This window comes from Vipera berus (assembly GCF_964194415.1).
Source record: "Vipera berus genome assembly, chromosome: 13".
Classification (NCBI taxonomy): Eukaryota; Metazoa; Chordata; class Lepidosauria; order Squamata; family Viperidae; genus Vipera; species Vipera berus.
Window position 1 is genome coordinate 6,098,033 of NC_138216.1, and position 21,174 is coordinate 6,119,206.

Genomic DNA, 21,174 nt, shown 5'->3' on the forward strand with positions numbered 1-21,174 from the left:
CAATGTCGTAGCATCATTGTCAGTTACATAATCAGCGCGTAAGTTATTTATACCTACAATAAATTCCTATCATTTAATTATCATTTAGCCAGGATTGGGCTCAAATATGGGGAGAACATCACAAAAACACAATACTGATTATTTGACTGCTATGAACACTGAAATACTGTGTTTAAATTGGATTAGGTTGAGCAATAAATGAAGTAGCAGCCATAACATTAACAGAATTAGAGGCAACTCAGTTTTAAAATACGCTGCTTTAGGTTCAGGGGTCTGAGCTGAGAAAATTTGGGGAAACAGAAAAAAATAAACTCCTTGTCTGGAAAATATGGCCTTATTTTCATGATCAGTATTGTCCGGAAATGAAGCACATCTAGAAGTACTAGTTCTAACTTCATTATAAGGTTACATAAACACTGAATCTTAAAACCAGCATAATGCTCGGAGCAGTGTAAGCTATAATCCAACAGGTATAGCAGGAAAAAGCCTTGAGAGAAGTCTTAAAAGAGATCTGCAATAAATCATCTAATGGTCTATCAAATTGTTGCGACATCCTTGAGCAAATCTGGATGATTACAAAATAATGTAAAAGTGTGCAACTTAGAAACTTCTCGAGCGTCGAATGAAATGCAAAGCAGTCGCTGGCAAGGAAAAATTAACAAAAGATTTTTGCTTCTGTTTTTCACGCGGATGGGACACTTCCTGTGGGATGGTGCCATTTTCGGGAACCTCCCGAAGTTGCTAAAGAAACGTTACCATCTTGGGGATGACGCCCTCCTTCGGTGTCATGTTGTCACCCTACAATGAAAGAAATTTTGAAGAGATTGGGGTTTTTTTGTCACCATCTGGAAATTTAAAGCAAAAAAATCTGTCCTTCCACTGAATGGCAGGCAACAAATAAGAACTAGTTAATAGATAACTTGGGCTCCTTAAGAGACTTATCATTCTGCTTATGATCTAGCCCACTTTTTCTCATCCTTGGCAATTTTTAAGATGGGGGGGGCTTCCAATTCCCAGAATTCCCCAGCCAGCATGGCTGGATCTGATGGCGTCGGGCGTGTTCTGTACCAGCCTGCTACCGGCCCTGCAGAAAAGGCAACCCCTTTACAAACGGCAAGAGGCTGGGATTACGTCTGCCAAATTTATTACTACAAAAACAAACAAGACACGAACCAAGATACAGGAGCTTTGAAACACTATCTGAGCGGTTGCTTTCAGCAAACCAGCCCTCCCCACACATTCCCTTTATAAAGAGTTCAGGGCGTGGCTTCTCTCTGCCTCCTTCCGAGAAGCCCCATTGCCTTCCTCTGTTTACTCCTACTTGACTGCCTCCTGCGTCGGGCGTCCTTGAACAGGGCCAGCTGTGGGTCATCTTCATCCACACTGTCAGGCTCACACAGCTGGGTCTCCATGGTGACCAAGTGGGAGGGGCCTGCCTGAGGGCTATCATCAGCAAGATCTTCAACCCCCTCAGCAAGGTCTTCAACACCCCCCTCCTCCTCTGAGTCGTCCGACCCAACTGCCGAACCCACAGGCTGACTCTGAATCACAACAGGGCGCTGGTTTGCAGGACAGAAGAGCTTTTTCTGAAGGAAGTAAAACACAAATCAACCTTGACTTGTTGGTATGCAGAAAGAGACCCAGAAGGGATCCTCTTTAAAACCTTCCCAAGATTTAACTGATCCTTACGCAGTGTGTGGTTTATTCTGGCAAGATTCCTGCCTACAGCCAAACAGCAATAAACTACTCTGAGCAACTCATCCTGTCGTTCTTGGTTCCCTGCACCTGACACTGGCTGGGGAATTCTGGCACCTATCTTTAAAAAAGTCGCCAAGATTAATGAAACCCTGGGCTATCTCAATTTTTTTCCTGAAAAGCATAAAACGGGAACGCCAAGTCAACTATCCTGTCCTTTGAAATAATGGGAACTACTGGCCAGTTGTTTGGAATGCGACAGTCTATATAAATACAACCCATTAACATCCGGAAGCAGTAGCCAAAATGCATGGAGAAGCTTCAGTTTCAAACAATTTACCCTCTGTTCGCATAACCAGCTTGACGATCTGGCACTGCTTGAGAGAGACAAACCGCTGAACTTGTCATCGGGTTGTTCCCCGCCCAGACTTTTCAAAAGTGCTGTAGTTTTCCCGGGAAATCCGATCTCCAGCTCTTCCTTGATTTCACACGTGCAGTAATTTGGTAGTTCTGAACATCTGCAACCAGCTGGAGCCCTGGGTGGGATGCAGATGGCCCTTTGTTTACCGGACTCTCCTAACACACGCAAGCTATTAACGTGATCCTCTGCTGGATGGGCGACTCGTGGCTCCTTCCAAGAGAAGGACCGGTTGGATTCGCTCCCAGTGTGATCAGCAGCTACTCCTTGAGTCATCGCCTGGCAAAGCTCGTGCAGAAATGTCGGCCCTTGTTGGGCTGCAGAATTACATCCTCCTTTGATGGATCCTGCCAGCCCACATGTCTCTGGGTGAGATGCAGCGGTGCCACCATCCTCCCCATCATCACGGGGGCCTCTGCCTTTAACCCTCTCCAAGCCAAGAGATTCCCAATTTGCAAAGTTGGCCTGATGGCATTTGGAAGCGGTTCGGGATAGCGAATCGTCTTTAAACCCGTTCCTTGGCGTGCACTTCACAAGCTTTTCTCCGGGATCATTCCGGTGTGGTTTAGGATCTCTGGCCCTTTTCGGGAGAGAAGACCTGGAAACCATTTCGGGACTGAATTGCCTTCCTGTCTTTTTCCCGCTCGTTGAAGGCTGGCTGCTGTAAATCTCAGCCGTTGACCTGGCGGAGGGGTGAGCGCGGTTCCTTTTCGACATTTGCTGCTCTTTGGTTTTCGAGACGGCCGAGCGTTGAAGCCGATCTTCGCGGGTTTTGGATCCAAGGGCCTGGCTTGGTTTTGAAGCCAGGGGCTTCCTAGATGGGCAGTTCTTGCTTGAAACGTTTCCGCCGGGTTTGGAAGAAGACTCCTGTCTTCTGATTTTAAATGATGTATGAGAACGCATGCCGACATTATCTGTAGCTTTCGAAGAGGGCACAGAGTTCTTCGGCTGAGTATTCCAAGCAGCCACGGACAAAATTCTCTTAGTTTTAGCCGGAGAGGTGCCGGAAGCGTTTGAAGCTTTGTCTTTTCCGTTTATCTCTTTATCGCTTTGTCGTGTTCGGCTCTGTTGGCCTCTGAAAGATCAAAAGACGAGAGCCATCAGCTTGAGCTTTCGAGGTCTGTTAAATCAGGTGGTCTGCGAAACAGCAAATGGAATTTTATCTATGGGCAAAATCGGGAGAGGGAACGTTTTCTTTTTATTGTGTCTCAAGTCCACTAAACCCAAATCAGTAAACTGAGAGTTTAGAGTGTGCTGTTCTCATCTTAAAACAAGATGCCAACAACCTTGATACTCCTAGGCTTTTGTACCTTCTCGCTTGATTCTCATGACAAATGGAAAAATCCTTCTTGCGGAAACTCTTAACGCTCTTCGTCTCTCTTCTCTTAAGTCCTTGAGTTGTTTCCATTTCTTCTTCCATTTTAGAAGTCTAGGAAAAGAACCAACAGAAATAAAACTCTTTCCCAAGCAAGACATACATCCAGGGGAGCTCAAATCTACCCAGAAGCTGACACCGTGACAGAAATGCTGTATCCTTCTCAAAATGCAAATTCTTATTCGATTCAGTAGCTCCCCGTCGTAACTGATCCTCAGGATGCTGAAGGTTGGATTCCAGCCATATATAGACGACCTCTTCTGGTTTACATTTACTGAGTACTTACAATAAATTACTCAGGTTGACTTCTCATCAGAAGTAAACTGCTTTCGAGTTTACCCTCACAATAAGAACTTAATTACCAGGAAAGGGGAAGGGGTCAAATTCAGCCATCAAGACATAAATTTATATAGGGTCCCACAGCTTCCTTCCCACCTCTCTCCGCTCTGGGCTTACGAAACAGGACAAAAGTACAGTTAAGTATGCAAATAATAAAATAAGAGGGGGATGAAAGGAGCAGAACTGTCAAAGCGGAGGAAGAATCTAATAAGAGCGAGCCGCTTTTAGCAGAATGTTCAACCCTTTATGAATTTACAATGCCTCCTTTTGAAACAAACGCTTTCGCAAACTGCTTTATAGTCAACAAATAAAATCTCGTAAGGGTGTCTGCCCGGTCGCAGGACAATTTGTTTGCACAGCCTGTTGAGCCATAAAGGGTAAATTCTCCTCTCCCGCAGATCAGACAAATTAGACAGGGGATGAGTTTACCAAGTGGACTAAGCTGTAGTTTCGATCAGCTATTCCTGGTTCAGGATTTGTAGTGCAGACTACGGTTTATCAACTGCCCTGTTTATGTTTAAATAGTAAGCTAAAAAGGTGGCCCAAAAAATTAACAGGCGCTCCTCGACTTACAACTATTCGTTTAGCGGCCGTCTGAAGTTACAGCAGCCCTCGGAAAAAAGTGACAACCCGCTTCTCATGACCGTTGCAACATCCCCATGCTCGTGCGATCACAACGCGACCAACGTGATTGGATTAACAACTGGGGTTAAATAGACGTTTGTAAAAAAATCAGGCACGGCGTCCTTTAACAACGGCCCTTTTTTTTTTAAGCGGCGGAAATTGTGGTTGTAAATCCAAGAGTACTTGCCCCGTTTTGGTTTGCTATCAGATCAGAATCGGGTTTGAGTTAGGAAGAGGACACGTACCGCGGCAACGATAAGCTTGGATGCTGACGAAACCAATCTTTTCACTTCTTCTGGTGACATGTGTGGAACAGCGTTCAAATATAGTTTGGAGAAGCTGGCTGGCACCTTGTTCGGCCTGGCGGAGGAAAGTATGGTTAGTTCAAAGGGACCATAAATGGTTTTTTTTAATTCATGGCTATTAATCAGAGTATATCCGCAAAGGTAAAAATGGGTCTCGCTTATTCCAAACCCACAAGACAAGCAAGCAAGGTCACAGAATGGGGCAAATTTCACTTAACAAATATCTCGCTTAGCAACAGAAATTTTTGGGCTCAATTGTGGTCGTAAGTTGGGGAATGCTCTCTCTTTGCTGCAGTCTCTCCCATCGCTTCCCGCTCCATAGACAGAATCCATCACACTCGTTACCTCGTCCTGCTCTTCATTTTCATCTCGTTTATTCTGTCAGGCACGTAATCCTACAAACAGAGAGGCAGAGAGCATCGTTGGCTTGCTTGCTGCCAAGACATAATACAGATTCTTTTCAGAAAGTAGGCAAGCATGCAGGAAAATCCCATCCAAAACTGATAAATGTTGATAAACTTGTCAATAGAGAAAGGCTACGGACTAGGTCAGGTCAATAAACTTAATGTGGACAAACGTTGTTTGTTCATTTCCGTTACTCCATTCATTTTCATCGTGAGAATAATAATAATAATAATAATAATAATAATAATAATAATAATAATAATAATAAGAAGAAGAAGAAGAAGAAGAAGAAGAAGAAGAAGAAGAAGAAGAAGAAGAAGAAGAAGAAGTTGGAAGGGACCTTGGAGGTCATCTAGTTCAACCCCCTGCTCAGGCAGGAAACCCTACCATTTCGGGCAAATGGCTGTCCAGTCTCCTCTTAAAAACTTCCAGTGTTGGAGCATTCACCGCTTCTGGAGGCAGGTTGTTCCTCTGGTTAATTGTTCTAACGGTCAGGAGGTTTCTCCTTAGTTCTAGAAACTGAATTGCTTTCTTGGTAAACTTGCATTTGCTCCGTTCCCAGTTAAGCACCTCCTTTCAAATTGCTGCTTTACAATCACAAGTTACTTTCCTAGAATGTCCCAGGTATTATAAACCTGGAGTGTTCTGGGAAAGTAAAGAAACTTACAGAGATATAAACAAAAACATAGGATATTTCTCTTTCAGGATATGATCCAGTTAGGAACATAAGGTATCTCTGCTGCCTATTGGTTGACTTATTTAAAAATAATAATAACGAAGAGTGAAAGAGCCACTACTGATGGTAAGAATATTATGGCATTAATGCAGCTTGGAGATGATGATAATAATAATAGTAGTAGTAGTAGTAGTAGTAGTAGTAGTAACAGGCACCTTGGGTGCAATTACAAAACAACTGGAGCACCACTTGAACACTATCATCGGCATTGACAAATTCGCCATTAGTCAATTGCAAAAGGCAGCCTTACTGGGAACTGCTTCCATCCTGCGACGAGATCTGTAATACCATCAAACATCCACATCTGCCTATCCCAGGTCCTTGGTAAGGACTCAATAGGTAGACAAAAATGCCAAATCCAGTCTGAACATCTGGCTGACTGTGTGATGATCAACAACAACAATAACAACAACTAATAATAATAATTAGTAGTAGTATTTGTCAGATCGGTCAGAACTTTTATATCTTGCCCTTTTGATCCACCTCTTCCCCATTTAAGCTGGTCCTCTTTCATCGGAAAGGAAATTCAACTAATAACAGATACTGGAAGTGCCATGGTGTTGCAATGTCTTCCAACCTCAGCAATTTTAAAATGCGGGGACTTCAACTCCCAGAATTCCCTAGCCAGCATGCTTTTAAGATATGTGGACTTGCTGGCTGGGGAATTCTGGGCGTTGGAAGTCCACACATCTTAACACTTGCTGAGGTTGAGAAACACTAGTCTAATGAATATGAACTGGAGTAAAATATAGCCCCTATTTTTTTCCCCTTACATGAAATATATAAAATGATGAATCTGAGTATTACTCGGGCCATCTTTTTAATAAGCTTTTCCACCTCCTTTTGCTTGGCCAGGTTTCCCTGGATTTTCCGATTACATTCTTCAGCATTGCCAATATAGGCTCGGAGGAATGCTTCCAGCTTAATCTTGGCAAAATTATGTTCCTTCCTCCTCTGCTCAGTCAGGTAAGCAGGGTGCTGCAAGAAAAAATTAAAAAAACACACACAAATGTATTAAAGAATATACAGACAAATATCTATCTATCATCTATCTATCTATCTATCTATCTATCTATCTATCTATCTATCTATCTATCTATCTATCTATCTTATTCAATTTCCGTAGCCGCCTATCTGAAATATGTGTTCTTAGCATAAACGTTTAAAAGTTTATTCAGAGCAGAAACTAGCATAAGTGTATTATGTTAGCACCCAATAGTTTCCGTCTGCCACAATTATGGCACAAATCAAGAAATTTCACGGTCCTGACCATTTAATAGGAAATGACCTTAACAGATTGATTCAAGTAATTGTGATTAGAGAGATTATCCTCCAAAATAGGGCTTTTCAGGACATGCTTGGCTGCCTCAGTTTGCCATAGCTGGATCTTGTGGTAAAGATGCTGGCCTAGAATCCAGGAAACTGAGTTTTAGCCCTCCCTTAGGCATGAAAGCTACCTGGTAACTTTGGGCTAGTCCTTTCTCTCAGCCCAGTAAAAATCACAAAAAAACCCCCAGTAACCAAATTTGGTTTTAAAAAAACATCAATTGCATAGTCTGTGCAGACACATCTGCAAAGGAAACATGCCTGTATTTGGAATTTGGGATTCAGCTACAACAGGGCTCTTCAAACTTGGCCCTTTGATGACTTGTGGACTTCAACTCCCAGAAATCCTCAGCCAGGCACACGTGCCTGGCTGAGGAATTCTGGGAGTTGAAGTCCACAAGTCATCAAAGGGCCAGGTTTGAAGACCCCTGAGCTACAAGATAGGTAGGAAGGCTTACCAAATAGAAGTTTTCAGCCTCATCCCACAAGAGGCCTGACGACTGAAAGGAGTTTTCCTTTCTTTGCACCTCAATGTAATACTTTCTAGGGAAAGAAAAGCAGGTTTTTCAACGGATCATTGCCCACCACCAACGTTAAAATCTCATGCCCAGAAAGTGTTTACTTGTTCAGACTAGTGCTCCAAATTTGTTGTGAATGTAGCATGGCTGTATCAATTTGCAGGAAAAAAAAGGGAAGAGGGGTCTTGATTTAGTCTATCTTTTAGAGAACTTTTTAATCTAGTTCATAAATGTATATGCCACCCAATTCCCAGCAACCCAGAGTTTATCTATCTATCTATCTATATCTATCCATCCATCCATCCATCATTATCTATCCATCCATCATTATCTATCCATCCATCATTATCTATCTATCTATCATCTATCCATCCATCATTATCTCTCTCTCTATCCATCCATCCATCTATCCATCCATCATTACCTATCCATCCATCATTATCTATCTATCTATCTATCTATCTATCTATCTATCTATCTATCCATCCATCATTATCTCTCTCTCTATCCATCCATCTATCCATCCATCATTATCTATCTATCTATCCATCCATCCATCCTATGGCAATAATGTTAAAAAACACATCACAATTGCAAAGATCAAATATGAACCTATTTAGTCTATTTAAAAAATCAAAGATAGACTATTTAAAAACATGTAAAAAAACAAGGGGGAAAATGCCAAAAAAAACCCCAAAAACAGGATGGGGACAAAGAAAAAAAAAGACATATATAAATTAACTCATCCACCCGGAGGATGGAATGGAAAGCACTCTGCACATTCTCAGGAACCCACCCCCCGCTTCTCTCCCCGGCCCAGCCCTTACAGCAGATGAGCTACCGAGCGGGCCAGCCTTCGCTCCGACCCCGAGCCGCCCAGCAGCCCCGCCGCCATCGAGCCGGCTCGCAGCCCAAACGACGCGAGCGCCCACCCAACCCAGACCCCGGACCGCGTTCTGCGGTTCCCCTGACAACCGCCGGAGGAAGTACCTCTCGGGGAACTGGCGGCGGTTTCCTCCAATCGGAGAAAGTATCCGATCTGGGGGCGGTTCCCTAATGAGAACGTAGAGACGTAAAATAGAGCGGCGTGCTTCCGTTTGTGGAGGATCGAACGAGTAGATTAAGTCTTACGTCACAGGGCGCCACGAAGCGGTTGGGGCAGCGGGCGCCCCGTTACATCATCAATCCGCGCCGAGCAGCATGGCGAGGGCCTCCGCGGGCTATGGCTTTCTGCTGATCCGTGAGCGGTACTTGCTCAGCGCCCGCAGGGAAGGTAGAGCGCGGGCGGGATATCTCCCTCTTCCCTCGGGATCCCCACGTGATTCTCTGCCCTTAGAACTCTCACTCGGATGCCTCTTTTGCCCTTCCTGGATTAACTGCCCTACCGGGCGCTTTCTAACTACGATTCCCAGAATTCCCAGCAGGCAGCCATGTTGGAAGGGGACTTTGGTGCAGCCCGCTGGAGGAGGTGGCTTGGATGGGAGTCTCAGCAGGTGTCTAAGGAAGTGCCGGTATTGAGTTCACCCAGCACGCTCCTATTGCTGCTATTACTGTTCCTCCTACCAGTAGTAGTAATATTACTACTATTAGAATAGTCCCTACTGTTCTTCATTGCATTTTATTTTTTAAAGTGGTTATGGTGGTTTTATGGGTTTGCCTGTTGCTTTTCAAGTGGCTTTTATTGGATTGCTGTCTTTAGCCACTTAGATGAGATGGGCCACCGTATTGATTATTCAATCAATAACTTAATAAATGTTCCACCTCTCCTAATTTTCTCCTTACAACAACCCTGTTAGTAGGACGGACAGACAGTGGACTCAGGTCATCCAAATTCAACACCATGCATTGCCAGACTTAGGTGGGGTTTGGAAACCCTAATGTGGATTGTTTGTGGTGCTTTGTCAGCCCTTGCTGGAAGTTCATAGAGGTCAACAAAGTCAAGATGGCAGCTATAAGTGGGTAATACAAGCTGCACTCTCTTTTTATATGCTTCGTGATGTTAGTTAGTTGTAGCCATCATCTTGACTTAAGATCTTGAGTCGCTCCCTGGAACCATGGTTAACTGAATCTAGTGTATGCAAAGTTTTCTTATTTAATCATAATAGCATAGTTGGATGGATTGACAGAGCAACTAATTCAGTCTCATCCTACTCCTGATTGAGACTTCCTACCAATCATTAAAGCATTTCCTGCCTGAGCAGGGGGTTGGACTAGAAGACCTGTTATTCTATTCTATTCTATTCCTTATTCTATTCTATTCTATTCTATTCTATTCTATTCTATTCTATTCTATTCTATTCTATTCTATTCTATTCTATTCTATTCTATTCTATTCTATTCTATTCCTTATTCTATTCTATTCCATTCCATTCCATTCCATTCCATTCCATCGTGATTATGTAATTATTTAACCACACCAGAGGTTTTTGAGAATGGACAACCATTTTTACAAAATGCTATAGGATCTCCTGCCCAAGCAGGGGGTTGGACTAGAAGACCTCAAAGGTCCCTTCCAACTATTATTTTGTTAATATTGGTTCACTTGGGCCTTGATTGAAAATCATAAGATGGTGAGGACTCAGAAGATAAAACACAAAAAAAGCCTTCTACAACCAGGGAAAAAGTTGATTTTTTTAAAAAAAATAATGAATTCCATATGCTTAGAAAGCTCTGAAAAAGTTCAAGTAATGACTGCAATCTTCTTTGATAGTAAAGCAATGATTGTCTGCTTGACAGGTGCAAAAGGAAGATGGGGCTTGCAATTCCTATGCTCCCCTTACAGATTTTGTAGCACCAGAATAACTTTGGATGACATCAACAAACCGGTTATTGACCGAATAATCAGAGTGGATCACGCAGGCGAATATGGGGCAAATCGCATTTACGCCGGTCAGATGGCTGTGTTAGGCCGAAGTTCAGTTGGACCAGTCATTCGTGTAAGTGTTTTTACCCCACTGATTTCATCATCCTTGTTCTGATTCTTTTTCTGTGCCTTAAGTTCAACTGGTAACCAAAATAGATTTTTATTACAATTACTTTATGCAGTTAATTGTCCACAATGATTTGTGAAGTAAACCCTTGTTGGCTGCAGTCCTTTGTTATCCAGGGGTCTTCAAACTTGGCAACTTTAAGACTTGTAGACTTCAACTCCCAGAATTCCTCAGCCAGCCCTTGTGTATTAAACCATAACACAAGTAGTCCTTGACTTACAACTGTTTGTTTTAATGACAGTTCAAAGTTTCAAGAGGGGGGGAAGGGGGTTTACAACCTGTCCTCGCATTTATGACTGTCATGTGGTCATACGATTGCAATTCAAGTGTTTGGCAACCAGCTCACATTTATCATGGTTTGCAGCATCCTGCAATCATCTGATCACAATCTGAGAGCTTCCCAGCCAGTTTCCGACAAAAAAAAATCAATTGGGGGAAGATGGATTTACTTTATAAAAAAACACCAAACAATTTCCTTAACAACTGCAGCGATTTGCTTAGCAACCACAGCAAAAATAGTCATAAAATTGGTCGTGGTCACAGGGTGTCTCACGGTGACTGACTTCTGACAGAAATTCAGATCCCAACTGTGATCGTAAGTCAAGGACTACCTATATGATTGGATTAGGTCTGGCGTGGACTGTTGCTTGCATCTAACCATTCTTTATTGAAAACGTGGCTTGTGGCTCAGAGCATTGTATGAACTCGGCTCATATGGGCTTCATGACAGGTTAGCAGAACGAAGAGACTGCAGTATCTCCAGATTGAGACAGCATACAGATAGAACATTTCTTGAACACAACTATCTTTTTACTTTAATCCAGCAAATGTGGGAACAAGAGAAGGACCATTTGAAACAAATGAAGGACTTCATGATTTTGTACAGAGTCCGTCCAACCATTTTGTTACCTCTGTGGGACATTGCAGGCTATATGTTAGGTGAGCATCAGTGTTCTTATTTTCCTAATATATATATATACGACATATATCCTCCTTGCACAGCCGTGATGATGTTTTCATTCTAGGTGCTGGCACAGCTTTGCTTGGGAAAAACGCTGCTATGGCCTGCACGGTAGCCGTCGAAGAAACCATCGCTCACCATTATAACAACCAGATCAGGGTCCTCGTAGAAGAAGATCCCGAGAAATACAAGGAGTTATTGCAGGTATCCGTGTGTGTTAAAAATTTTCAAATATAACGTAACATATGATATTATTTTTGTTTAATTTAGAGCAGTGTATTTCAAACTTGGCAAATTGAAGATGTGTGGACTTTCTGCTCCACAGCATACTGGCTGGGGAATTCTGGGAATTGAAGTCCAAAACATTTAAAAGTTCCTCAGTATGGCTGGGGAATTCTGGGAGTTGAACTCCACACATATTAAAAGTTCTTCATTATGGCTAGGGAATTCTGAGAGGATAGATAGATAGATAGATAGATAGATAGATAGATAGATAGATAGATAGATAGATAGATAGATAATTATTTAACCTAATAGATGATAGTAGATGGTTATAGATTATTTAATAGATAATAGCTAGTTAGATATTGCTAGCTAGCTATAAGATATAGATAGAAAGATAGACAGACAGACAGATAGATAGATAGATAGATAGATAGATAGATAGATAGATAGATAGATATTATTTAACCTAATAGTATTGCTAGCTAGCTATGAGATAGATAGATAGATAGATAGATAGATAGATAGATATTATTTAACCTAATAGATGATAGTAGATGGTTATAGATTATTTAATAGATAATAGCTAGCTAGATATTGCTAGCTAGCTATAGATAGATTGATAGATGAGATTATTTAACAGATAATATATGATACCAGATGGATATAGATTATTTCATAGATAATAGCTAGATAGAGATGGCTAGCTAGCTAGATGATAGATGATAAAGATATAGATTGATAGATGAGATTATTTAACAGATAATAGATTTTAGATGGATATAGATTATTTCATAGATAATAGCTAGCTAGAGATGGCTAGCTAGCTAGATGATAGATAGATGATAAAGATATAGATTGATAGATGAGATTATTTAACAGATAATAGATGATAGATGGATATAGATTATTTCATAGATAATAGCTAGATATTGTTAGCTAGCTAGTAGATAGGTAGGTAGGTTGATTGATTGATTTGAGAAGGAATCTGGTGGGCCAAATTTCATAAGTTCAGCATTTATCCACATTTCACCATGTGAATGAAATTTCCTAACTTTCCAGTGGAAGCAAAGGATGTTCTTAACCATGTGTGATATAATGTCGATCACTTTTCAAGCTAAATGCCAGATTGCCAGTCCCCCCAAAAGAATATTCCTTGTTTTTGCTCTTTGGAAAGCCTGTTTTGAGAACTGATGACAAGTCCCGGTTTTGGGTCCGAGGGAGACGCAGGACTCGGAAGTCATATGCTAACTCTTGACACTTTATAGGGTTTCATTTAAAATGTCTCCCAAAAGCTTTGGGTATTTCTGCCTTTTTTTTTTGACAAGTTACATAGATTTTGTTTTCTCACCTGACTTGCCTCTGGGATACAACCCTTCCCCTCCCCCCCCCCAGATCATCAAGAAATTTCGGGATGAAGAGATGCAGCATCACGACACCGGACTTGACTATGATGCTGAACTGGTAAGCTGGCAACTACATCCTCAGAATTTGCATAATCAGAAGCATAACCCTTGCTGGCTCAGGAATTCTGGGAGTTGAAGTCCACGGGTCGTAAAGTTGATACGGTTGCCCGCCCATGCTCTGTCAAGACACATTGAGTTGCAAGAGTTTGTGAGTTGCAAGAATTTCAGCAACTGAGCCATCTCCCCAATGGGAATCGTAGGAATAGATCTCAAAGCATCCGAGGGTGCTTTTTTTTTTTTTAACCTTCTTCATTTTCTTCTTTCCTGCCCTTTCTGGACATCCAGAAACTGGTAGATCTCTTCCTTGGGAACAGAGGAACTGTTTTCAAGGAACTCTTTGCAGAAACATCTCATGAACCCCTATAAACGTAAAGGTTCCCCCGCACATGCGTGCTAGTCGTTTCCAACTCTAGGGGCCGGTGCTCATCTCCGTTTCAAAGCCAAAGAGCCAACGCTTGTCCGAGGACGTCTCCGTGGTCATGTGGCCGGCATGACTAGACGCCAAAGGCGCACGGAACGCTGTTACCTTCCCACCATAGCGGTCCCTATTTTTCTACTTGCCTTTTTATGTGCTTTCGAACTGCTAGGTTAGCAGAAGCTGGGACGAGTAACAGGTGCTCACTCTGCTATGCGGCACTCGGGGGATTCGACCCGCCAAACTGCCGACCTTCTGATCAACAAGCTCAGCGTCCTAACCCACTGAGCCACCGCGTCCCTCTCATGAACCCTTATAGAGATGGGGCAATTAAGACACCATTTCTTAAAATAGCATTTAACAAAATAAAAAGAGTTGGAAGGGACCTTTGGAGATCTTCCAGTCCAACCCTCTGGACTAGAGACGACTCTGTATCATTCTGGGCAAGTGGCTATCCAATCTTTCCTCAAAAACCTCCAGGGATGGAGCACCCGCAACTTCTGGAGGCGAGCCGTGCCACTGGTTGATTGTTCTCAGGAAATAACTCCTTAGTTTAGGTTGGATCTTTCTTTAACAATCTTCCAGCCCTTCTCGTCCTGCCCTGAAATGTTTTGGAGAATAGGTAGGTCCCCATCTTCTTTGCCCTGGATAACTGGAACAGCGAAAGCAGTTTCCACCTTGAGTTGCAGCTGGTAGCTGTTTTGAAGATAACGGAAAAGATAAAATAGTTCTAATATTCAGTGTTCTTTCTTTTCTTACACAGACTCCGGGATACTCAGTTCTGAAGAATGTTATACAACTTGGATGTAAAGCAGCCATATTTTTATCGGAAAGAATTTAAATTTGGTCGCCGTACATTTATTGCGAATTAAGAGGTTATTACTCCTGTGTAGAGCGAAACTATCCTTATACCTTGTGGAAAAGTCTCTAGATGGGGAATCTTTTCTTTCCTTTGTTCTTCCTGACAGTTGGGGAAAGCCGAAGGGTTACCATTTTGGCTTGTCTTATCTGAAATTGCCGGAAACTTGCTGGAGAGTGTTCGGACGAGTGTTTTCACACGCTTTCCGCCTGCAAAACTGACCGCAGTTTTGCCGCGATTTTGAGGGGCAACTACAAACATCTTTTTTTTTTCTCCAACGAAAGGGATTCCTTGTAGAATAGCCATTTAGCCTTCCCTCCCAAGATATGTTAACTTATTATTAAAGTTTGTACTGAAAAGCAGGTCACACTTCTTAAAAACCAATCACGTGTCTTTTCAAATGGGAAGATTCAGGATGTAGATGTTGTTGAAATAAATGGTGCTTCATTCCAAAGGTTTTATTTTAAACTTTATTATTTTTTTTTAACTTTTCTTTAAAAAAAAGAAGCAGCTTTAGCGGGGGCCAGATGTTGTAAATCCTGTTGGACACATAACGTGCATTACCAATAGCCTTCAACTTATGACAATTGAGCCCAAAACGTCTATTGTTGTTCAGTGAGACACTTTTGAGTTTTACGACCTACCTTGCCGCAGTTAAAGTGAGTTTTGCCTCACTTTATGACCTTTCTTGCCACTGCAGTTGTTAAGTCAGTAACACGGTTGTTAAGCGAATCTGGCTTTCCTCCATTGACTTTGCTTGTCATAAGGGGATCGCGTGACCCTGGGACGCTGCAACCGCCATAAATATGAAGCAGTTGCTGAGTGTCTGAATTTCGATCATGTGACCCTAGGGATGTTGTTAACGGTTGTAAGTGTGACAAATGGTCATAAGTCAATTTTTCAGTTGTAACTTCAATCACTAAATGTTGCAAGTAGCAGCATACTACACCTAGCGTTTTATTATTGCAGTTTGTCGCACACTCAGCCAGATGTTTAGACTGGATTTGGCATTTTTAATCCACATTATTTAGGAATTAGCCGCTGGGTCCTCCCCCAGATTCACAGCTGGAGCTGCAGGCACTGCACTCTCCTTCCGATCCAGAGGCAACAAACCTCTGTATCTGCTTGTGGCAGTCTCCCCTTGGCAGTGCCTGCCACCCAGAGATGGCATTGGGCAGAGACGGCCAGCATCAGAGCCCCAAAATACAGATAATCCTCGGTTTAAGACCATTGGTTTATAGTGACCGTTCAAAGTCAACATCCTTGGAGAGGGAAAAAAAAAGACGACTTTTTCATGCGGCCGTTGCAACATCCCCACGATCACGGGACCAAATTTTCAGCCGCTTGGCAACTGACTCGCATGTAGGACGGCTGCCGTGTCCCCCCGGGGTCACACGATCCCTTTTTTTACGACCTTTTGGCAAGCAAAGTCAAAAGGGGGAAGGCATGTTGACTTAGCAGCTGTGCTAACTGTACTGTACTAATCAGTACTGTGCTCAAACTTAAGAACTGCAGGGATTCCCTTAAGTGTGACGAGGCAGGTTGCAAAACGGGGCAAAATCCACTTAACAGCCGTCTTTGCCTAGCAAGAAAAATGTGAGGACCAATAGCGGTCATAAATCAGGGACTACCTCTTAATCCTTGGTGGAGCAGTGGGCTAATGCCTCCTTAAGTAACACCAGCTGCCTGCAATTAGTGCAGGTTCGAGTCCCACCAGGCTCAAGGTTGACTCAGCCTTCCATCCTTCCAAGGTAGGTAAAATGAGGACCCAGATTGTTGGGGGCAATTAAGCTGACTTTGTAATAATGCCGCTGGGGGGGGGGCGGCGAAAGCCCTAATAAGCAGGCATATACATAGAATGAAGGCTATTGCTAAGCACATTGGTTTGTGCTTAAATACTGCTAAGCTTGTAAGCCGCCCTGAGTCTTCGGAGAAGGGCGGGAAATAAATGGAATTAAAATAAAAAAATAAATTGTAAGCAGCCCTGAGTCTTCGGAGAAGGGCGGGATATAAATGGGATTCAAAAAATAAAATCCAGTTCTTCCCACTCTTTCCACCCCCCTTCTCTGATCCCTTTTCTTCTGATCCGATTGCTGGCAGATTTCTGCCTTTGGGAAACGAGACGTGGCCCCAGATTCAGAGGCTGGCAATCCTGGTCTGTTGGGACATCCTGGCTTCTCTCTCCCTCCTTCCAGCCACCGCCCCTGGCACGACCCATCGTGGGGCCCGTCGGTTTGCTCTCCTTCCTCCTCCTCTTGCCGCCACCGCCTTCCACGCCTCTCATGCGCTTCTCCCGCCCGGGCAGAGCTGGAGCCGAACGGAGGGGAGTCAACCCAGCGCCCGTCCCCTCGGGTCCCACCGCCCCTTCCTCCTCCTCCTCCTCCTCCTCCTCCATCCCAGACTTTGGCATTTCCTCTGAGCTCATCCCCTAAGTGACGCGCCGCGCTCGCCACTCGGAAGAGGAAGCGTCAAAAAAGAAAAAGTTTTTTGCAGAACTTGGCTGGTTCTGCAAGCCACGCCGTGCCTTGCAGAATCAAGGCGGCCTCCGGCTCCAGGACGACGGACAGCCGGGCCGACCGAGCCGCAGCCCTCTCCCTCACCCCACGAGGGCGACGACCCTACACCCGTGAGTCGCCGCCGTCCTTTCCTCCCCACCGTTGAGTCCCGGGGAAAGTCTCCTTCGGGCGCCCGCGGGCGCCCGGCCAAGCGAGCTAAGCCAGTAGCGGTGGCAGAGCTGCGAGCGAGCCCGTCCCGGGAGACGGCCGTCTGTGGCGGCCGAGGAAAGAGGAAGAGGAGGCCGCCCTGCCCCGTCGGAGGCGCGGCGATGGGTTGAAGCGTTTGCCGGCCCCGAGCGAAGCGGCAACGGGGCTCCGGCGGCAGCGTTGAGCTCGACGGGCGATGCACTTGCGGCGCTGCTGCCAAGCCGGCTTTCCCCGAGGGGCCTGGCCGCCCCGCCGGCTCTGAAGACCCCCCCCTCCATGGCCGTCTACAGCCTCAACCTGCGCGTCTTCTGGCCGCTGCTGACCTGCGCCTGCACCCTCCTCGTCTGCCTGCTGCAAGCGCTGCGCGGCAAAGCCGGCCCGACGGGCGAGTCAGCGGACTGGTCGCTGCTGCCGTCGCTTCTGAAGCGGCTGCCGTCGCCACTGCAGCTGCTGCTGCTCCTGCTGCTCGCGCTGGCCGCGCTGGGCTTGGGCTGGCGGGCCTGGTGGACGGGGCGGCGGCAGCGGCGGCCGAAAAGCAGCAGCGGCGGCGGCCAGATCGGCAGCCCCGGCTGGGCTTGCAGCGGCCGGCAGCCCCGGCGCCGCGCCCTGCTGGACGGCTTCTACGAGACGCGGCTGCGGCTCTCGCCCCACGTGCTGGGCCACAGCAAAGCCCACGTCAGCCTGGTGGTGGGCGAGCTGGTGCGCGCCGGCAAGGCGGCCGGCCGGCTGGCCCTGCGCGGGGATTTCATCCAAGTGGGCAGCGCCTACGAGCAGCACAAGGTGGGCAGCCCCGACACCTTCGACCTGCTGCTGCCGCTGCGCCTGCCGCCCCGTCTGGAGCTGCGCGTCCTGCCTTGCACCCCTGAGATTCAAGCCGGCTCGCGGGGTGCCTTCCTCTGCGCCTTGCGCGTGGCCGATGGCGCGCAAGGCTCCCCGAGCCGGGCTCTTTGCGTGGCCGCCAGCGAGGGCGAGGAGGCCGGGGCGCCCCTGCTGTCGGCGGGGCTGGTGGCCCGCTGGTTCCAGGCGCAAGTGCAGCGCTGCCTGGGCGCCGTGTGCGCCCGCCTGCAGGAACGCTGCCGGGTGCAGCTGCTGGCCATCGGAGGGCCGCCTTCCCCGCTGGCTTTGCAGATCGCGCCCCGCTCGGACTACGTCTGCTGCCACCTCTCGCTGACCGTCCACCTCACCCCGGCCATCCCGCTGGGCGAGGGGCTGTACCTCACCCCCTGGGTCTGCCCCCAGCCTTCTGGGGGTCCCCAGCTGGGCCCTTTTTGGACCCTCAACCTCTCCAAAGCGGAGCAGCGCTTGCTGGCCTGGCTGCGGGACCAAGTGCCGGCCGACTCCTGCCACCTGAAATGCCTGCAGATCCTCAAAGGGTTGAGGGAGCTGGGGGGGCGCGCTCTGGAGCCCCCCTGGGCCACCCGGTGGGACCGGGTCCTCTCCTCCTACGTCCTCAAGACGGCGCTCTTCTGGGTGCTCCTGCGTGGCCCGTGGCAGGCTTGGGAGGACCGTTTCCTGGTGGCCCGGCTGGAGGACGTGGTGCTGTTCCTGGTGCAGGTTTTGCAGCGAGGGAGGCTGGCCCACCTCTTCCTCGGGAACCCCCACCTGCCGGAAATGCTGAGCTTGCCCAAATTCGTCAAGGAAGCTCCTCCGGTGAACCTGCTGGCTGATTTTGACCGGCCCACCTTGGAGAAGGTGGCTTTGCAGCTGCTGAGCGTCTGGAAACAGGCGCCCAGGATCATCCGGGTCTACAGCGGCCACAGGTACCGAAAACAGCATCTTACCTGAGGCTCCCTCTTCGCCCCTCCGCCAGCCTGGATTTGGCATCCGAGATGGAAGGTGGAATTTCTGCACATTTCCCCAAGAGCAATTTCCTTGGGATTTGAGGGGCAGGTGCTAAGTCGGGTGAAAAATGGGGAGCTCCATTCAGTGGTGAGGACATCTGAAGGACCTTATCGTGAAGACTGCCTACATCGGAATTTTAGGGCTTAGCGTTGGACGCGTGGGTTCCCTTCTGATGCTGTGCGGAACTTGGGGGGAGGGGGGCGTGTGGATCAGATTTGGGGTGTTTTTACCAGCCGGTGGGACTCCTCAGGGGCTTGCATGAAGGAGGGAGGTGTGGAAGATGGAGGGAGCGCCAAAGTTCACCTACGTTCAAGAGGGCATCTTCTTGGAGGGGTTCACCAAAGTTCAAGAGGGCAGATCTGACAGACTCTGCTTCTGATTTTTGCTCAGGGTTTCTGCCTTGGTCAAACAATGGCGGGCAAAAGGTTCAAGCCTTGGTGGGTTTGAAGGGCAATTCTTGACAGGGAAAAGTTGAGAGTCCTATTTGGGAAATCTTAGGCTGTTATGACTCATTGCTCCTTCGTTTCTTTTCTTTTCTTTTTTTTCCTTTTTCCCCAGCCAAGTTAGGCATCAGAGTGGGCGTTCGTTGCCTGCTTTGGCATTTTGCCCGGTGTCTGGAAGCAATCTTGATTTTTTTTTTCAGCGCGGGAGTGAAGGGTCAAAGAACGAAAAGATGGGACTGCGGCCCTGAATGTGGCTGCTTATTATGGGCTGGAACAGAAGAGAAGAAAACACAGCCTCGTTAGGGTTTAGGCCAAGCGTCTTCAAACTTGGCCCTTTGATGACTTGTGGACTTCAGCTCCCAGAATTCCTCAGCCAGGCCTGGCTGAGGAATTCTGGGAGCTGAAGTTCACAAGTCATCAAAGGGCCAAGTTTGAAGACCCTTGGTTGTGGACATCAACTCCCAGAATTCCTCAGCCAGGCATGCGTTCCTGGCTGAGGAATTCTGGGAGTTGAAGTCCACAACTCATCAAAGGGCCAAGTTTGAAGACCCCTGCTTTAGATGTACCCGTGATCCTTGACTTACAACCATTCGTTTAGTGACTGTTCGAAGTTACAACGGTGCTGAAAAAAAGTGACTTAGGACTGTTTTTCATATTTACGACCGTTGCAGCATCCCCAGGGTCACGTGATCAAAATTGGCACTTGGGGAATTCTGGGAGTTGAAGTCCAAAAATCTTAAAAGTTGCCAAGGTTGGACACTCCTGTCCTAAGGGACTTAATACCAATATGTATTCAGAGACCAAAATTAATAGCACTTTATGTTCATGAAAAGTTCTTTTTTTTTTTTTGGCGTTGCCTTAGGCTGTGTGAAATTTTCTGAAGCCTCCGGACATGAATTAAAATAATGATAAACGGAGACCTTCAGCCTGCTCGTAGGCCGTCTTCTTTAAAAGACTCTGATTCCACACGCAGTGCAATATTGTCAATTGCAGAGCAGTAATTACCCTTAACAGACAGCTGTCTTTCAATAAAAGCTGAGCTCCAGAGCCTGTCAGTGAAAAGGCTTGGAAAGAAAAAGATCAGTCAGGCTTCCGTTGTTCGTTATTCCGGTGAATTTCCTTGGCACTTGGCCACACCGATACCTTTCCCAGATTAAAAAACAAACAAGACAAACCAGGAAACAGGAGTCTTAAATCCTTCCTATAGGATCGGTAGTGACAAATTGAAGATGCAAGGATGTAAAATTGCTCAGTAGGTAAAAAATGTTGTCCTGGCATTGCAAGTTCCATTTCATTCAGTTTGTGTGTCGCGAATCAGATCTCTAAAGGCTATTTTACAATGCCTTGTAGACTGCAGGCGGAGATGTCCAAAATACATTTTTTTAAAAAAAATAAAATCCAATTACTCGTTTGTGTAGTGCCACCATTTAGTTGCCAAATGTTGAAAATCATCTCTCTCTCTTTCTTTCTTACTCCCTCTCTCTCTCTGTCTTTTTTCTCTTTTTTCTTTCTTCCTCTCTCCCTCTTTCTCTT

General features: G+C 45.9%; 3 protein-coding genes across 5 annotated transcripts; 2 read left to right on the forward strand and 1 right to left on the reverse strand.

Annotated features, from left to right (window-relative positions):
- Positions 1 to 678: 678 nt before the first annotated feature.
- On the reverse strand, positions 679 to 8,643 carry LOC308674110 (uncharacterized protein). 2 transcript variants are annotated; one of them, XM_081338324.1, is made up of 4 exons: positions 8,569 to 8,643; positions 7,682 to 7,766; positions 6,671 to 6,875; positions 679 to 798 (listed from the first exon to the last, which is right to left on the reverse strand). In XM_081338324.1, the coding sequence occupies exons 1-4, from the start codon at positions 8,634 to 8,636 to the stop codon at positions 794 to 796; spliced, it is 363 nt and encodes a 120-aa protein (XP_081194450.1). In that variant the 5' UTR covers positions 8,637 to 8,643; the 3' UTR covers positions 679 to 793. The 2 variants fall into 2 exon arrangements, 1 of the variants encoding a protein (XP_081194450.1); XR_014027806.1 differs by lacking the exons at positions 6,671 to 6,875; positions 7,682 to 7,766; positions 8,569 to 8,643 and adding an exon at positions 2,036 to 2,682.
- COQ7 (coenzyme Q7, hydroxylase) lies at positions 7,839 to 15,099 on the forward strand. 2 transcript variants are annotated; one of them, XM_081338323.1, is made up of 6 exons: positions 7,839 to 9,014; positions 10,478 to 10,677; positions 11,556 to 11,670; positions 11,757 to 11,896; positions 13,310 to 13,378; positions 14,559 to 15,099. In XM_081338323.1, the coding sequence occupies exons 1-6, from the start codon at positions 8,942 to 8,944 to the stop codon at positions 14,634 to 14,636; spliced, it is 675 nt and encodes a 224-aa protein (XP_081194449.1). In that variant the 5' UTR covers positions 7,839 to 8,941; the 3' UTR covers positions 14,637 to 15,099. The 2 variants fall into 2 exon arrangements, with proteins under 2 accessions (XP_081194449.1, XP_081194448.1); XM_081338322.1 differs by lacking the exon at positions 7,839 to 9,014 and having other exon boundaries at positions 10,208 to 10,677.
- Positions 15,100 to 17,255: 2,156 nt separating this feature from the next.
- On the forward strand, positions 17,256 to 19,983 carry ITPRIPL2 (ITPRIP like 2). Its single transcript, XM_081337920.1, has one exon. It carries the CDS (start codon positions 17,633 to 17,635, stop codon positions 19,139 to 19,141), a length of 1,509 nt encoding a protein of 502 aa, XP_081194046.1. The 5' UTR covers positions 17,256 to 17,632; the 3' UTR covers positions 19,142 to 19,983.
- The last annotated feature ends 1,191 nt before the right edge of the window (positions 19,984 to 21,174 follow it).

Coding starts and splice junctions, on each gene's coding strand:
- LOC308674110 (XM_081338324.1), bottom strand. CDS start 8,636: ATGGCGGCGGGGCTGCTGGGCGGCTCGGGGTCGGAGCGAAGGCTGGCC. Junction 7,767..8,568: donor CGCTCGGTAGCTCATCTGCT/GTAAGGGCTGGG, acceptor TTCTTTCCCTAG/AAAGTATTACATTGAGGTGC. Junction 6,876..7,681: donor AGGCTGAAAACTTCTATTTG/GTAAGCCTTCCT, acceptor TTTTTCTTGCAG/CACCCTGCTTACCTGACTGA.
- ITPRIPL2 (XM_081337920.1), top strand. CDS start 17,633: ATGGCCGTCTACAGCCTCAACCTGCGCGTCTTCTGGCCGCTGCTGACC.
- COQ7 (XM_081338322.1), top strand. CDS start 10,309: ATGGTGAGGACTCAGAAGATAAAACACAAAAAAAGCCTTCTACAACCA. Junction 10,678..11,555: donor CAGTTGGACCAGTCATTCGT/GTAAGTGTTTTT, acceptor ACTTTAATCCAG/CAAATGTGGGAACAAGAGAA. Junction 13,379..14,558: donor TTGACTATGATGCTGAACTG/GTAAGCTGGCAA, acceptor TTTCTTACACAG/ACTCCGGGATACTCAGTTCT.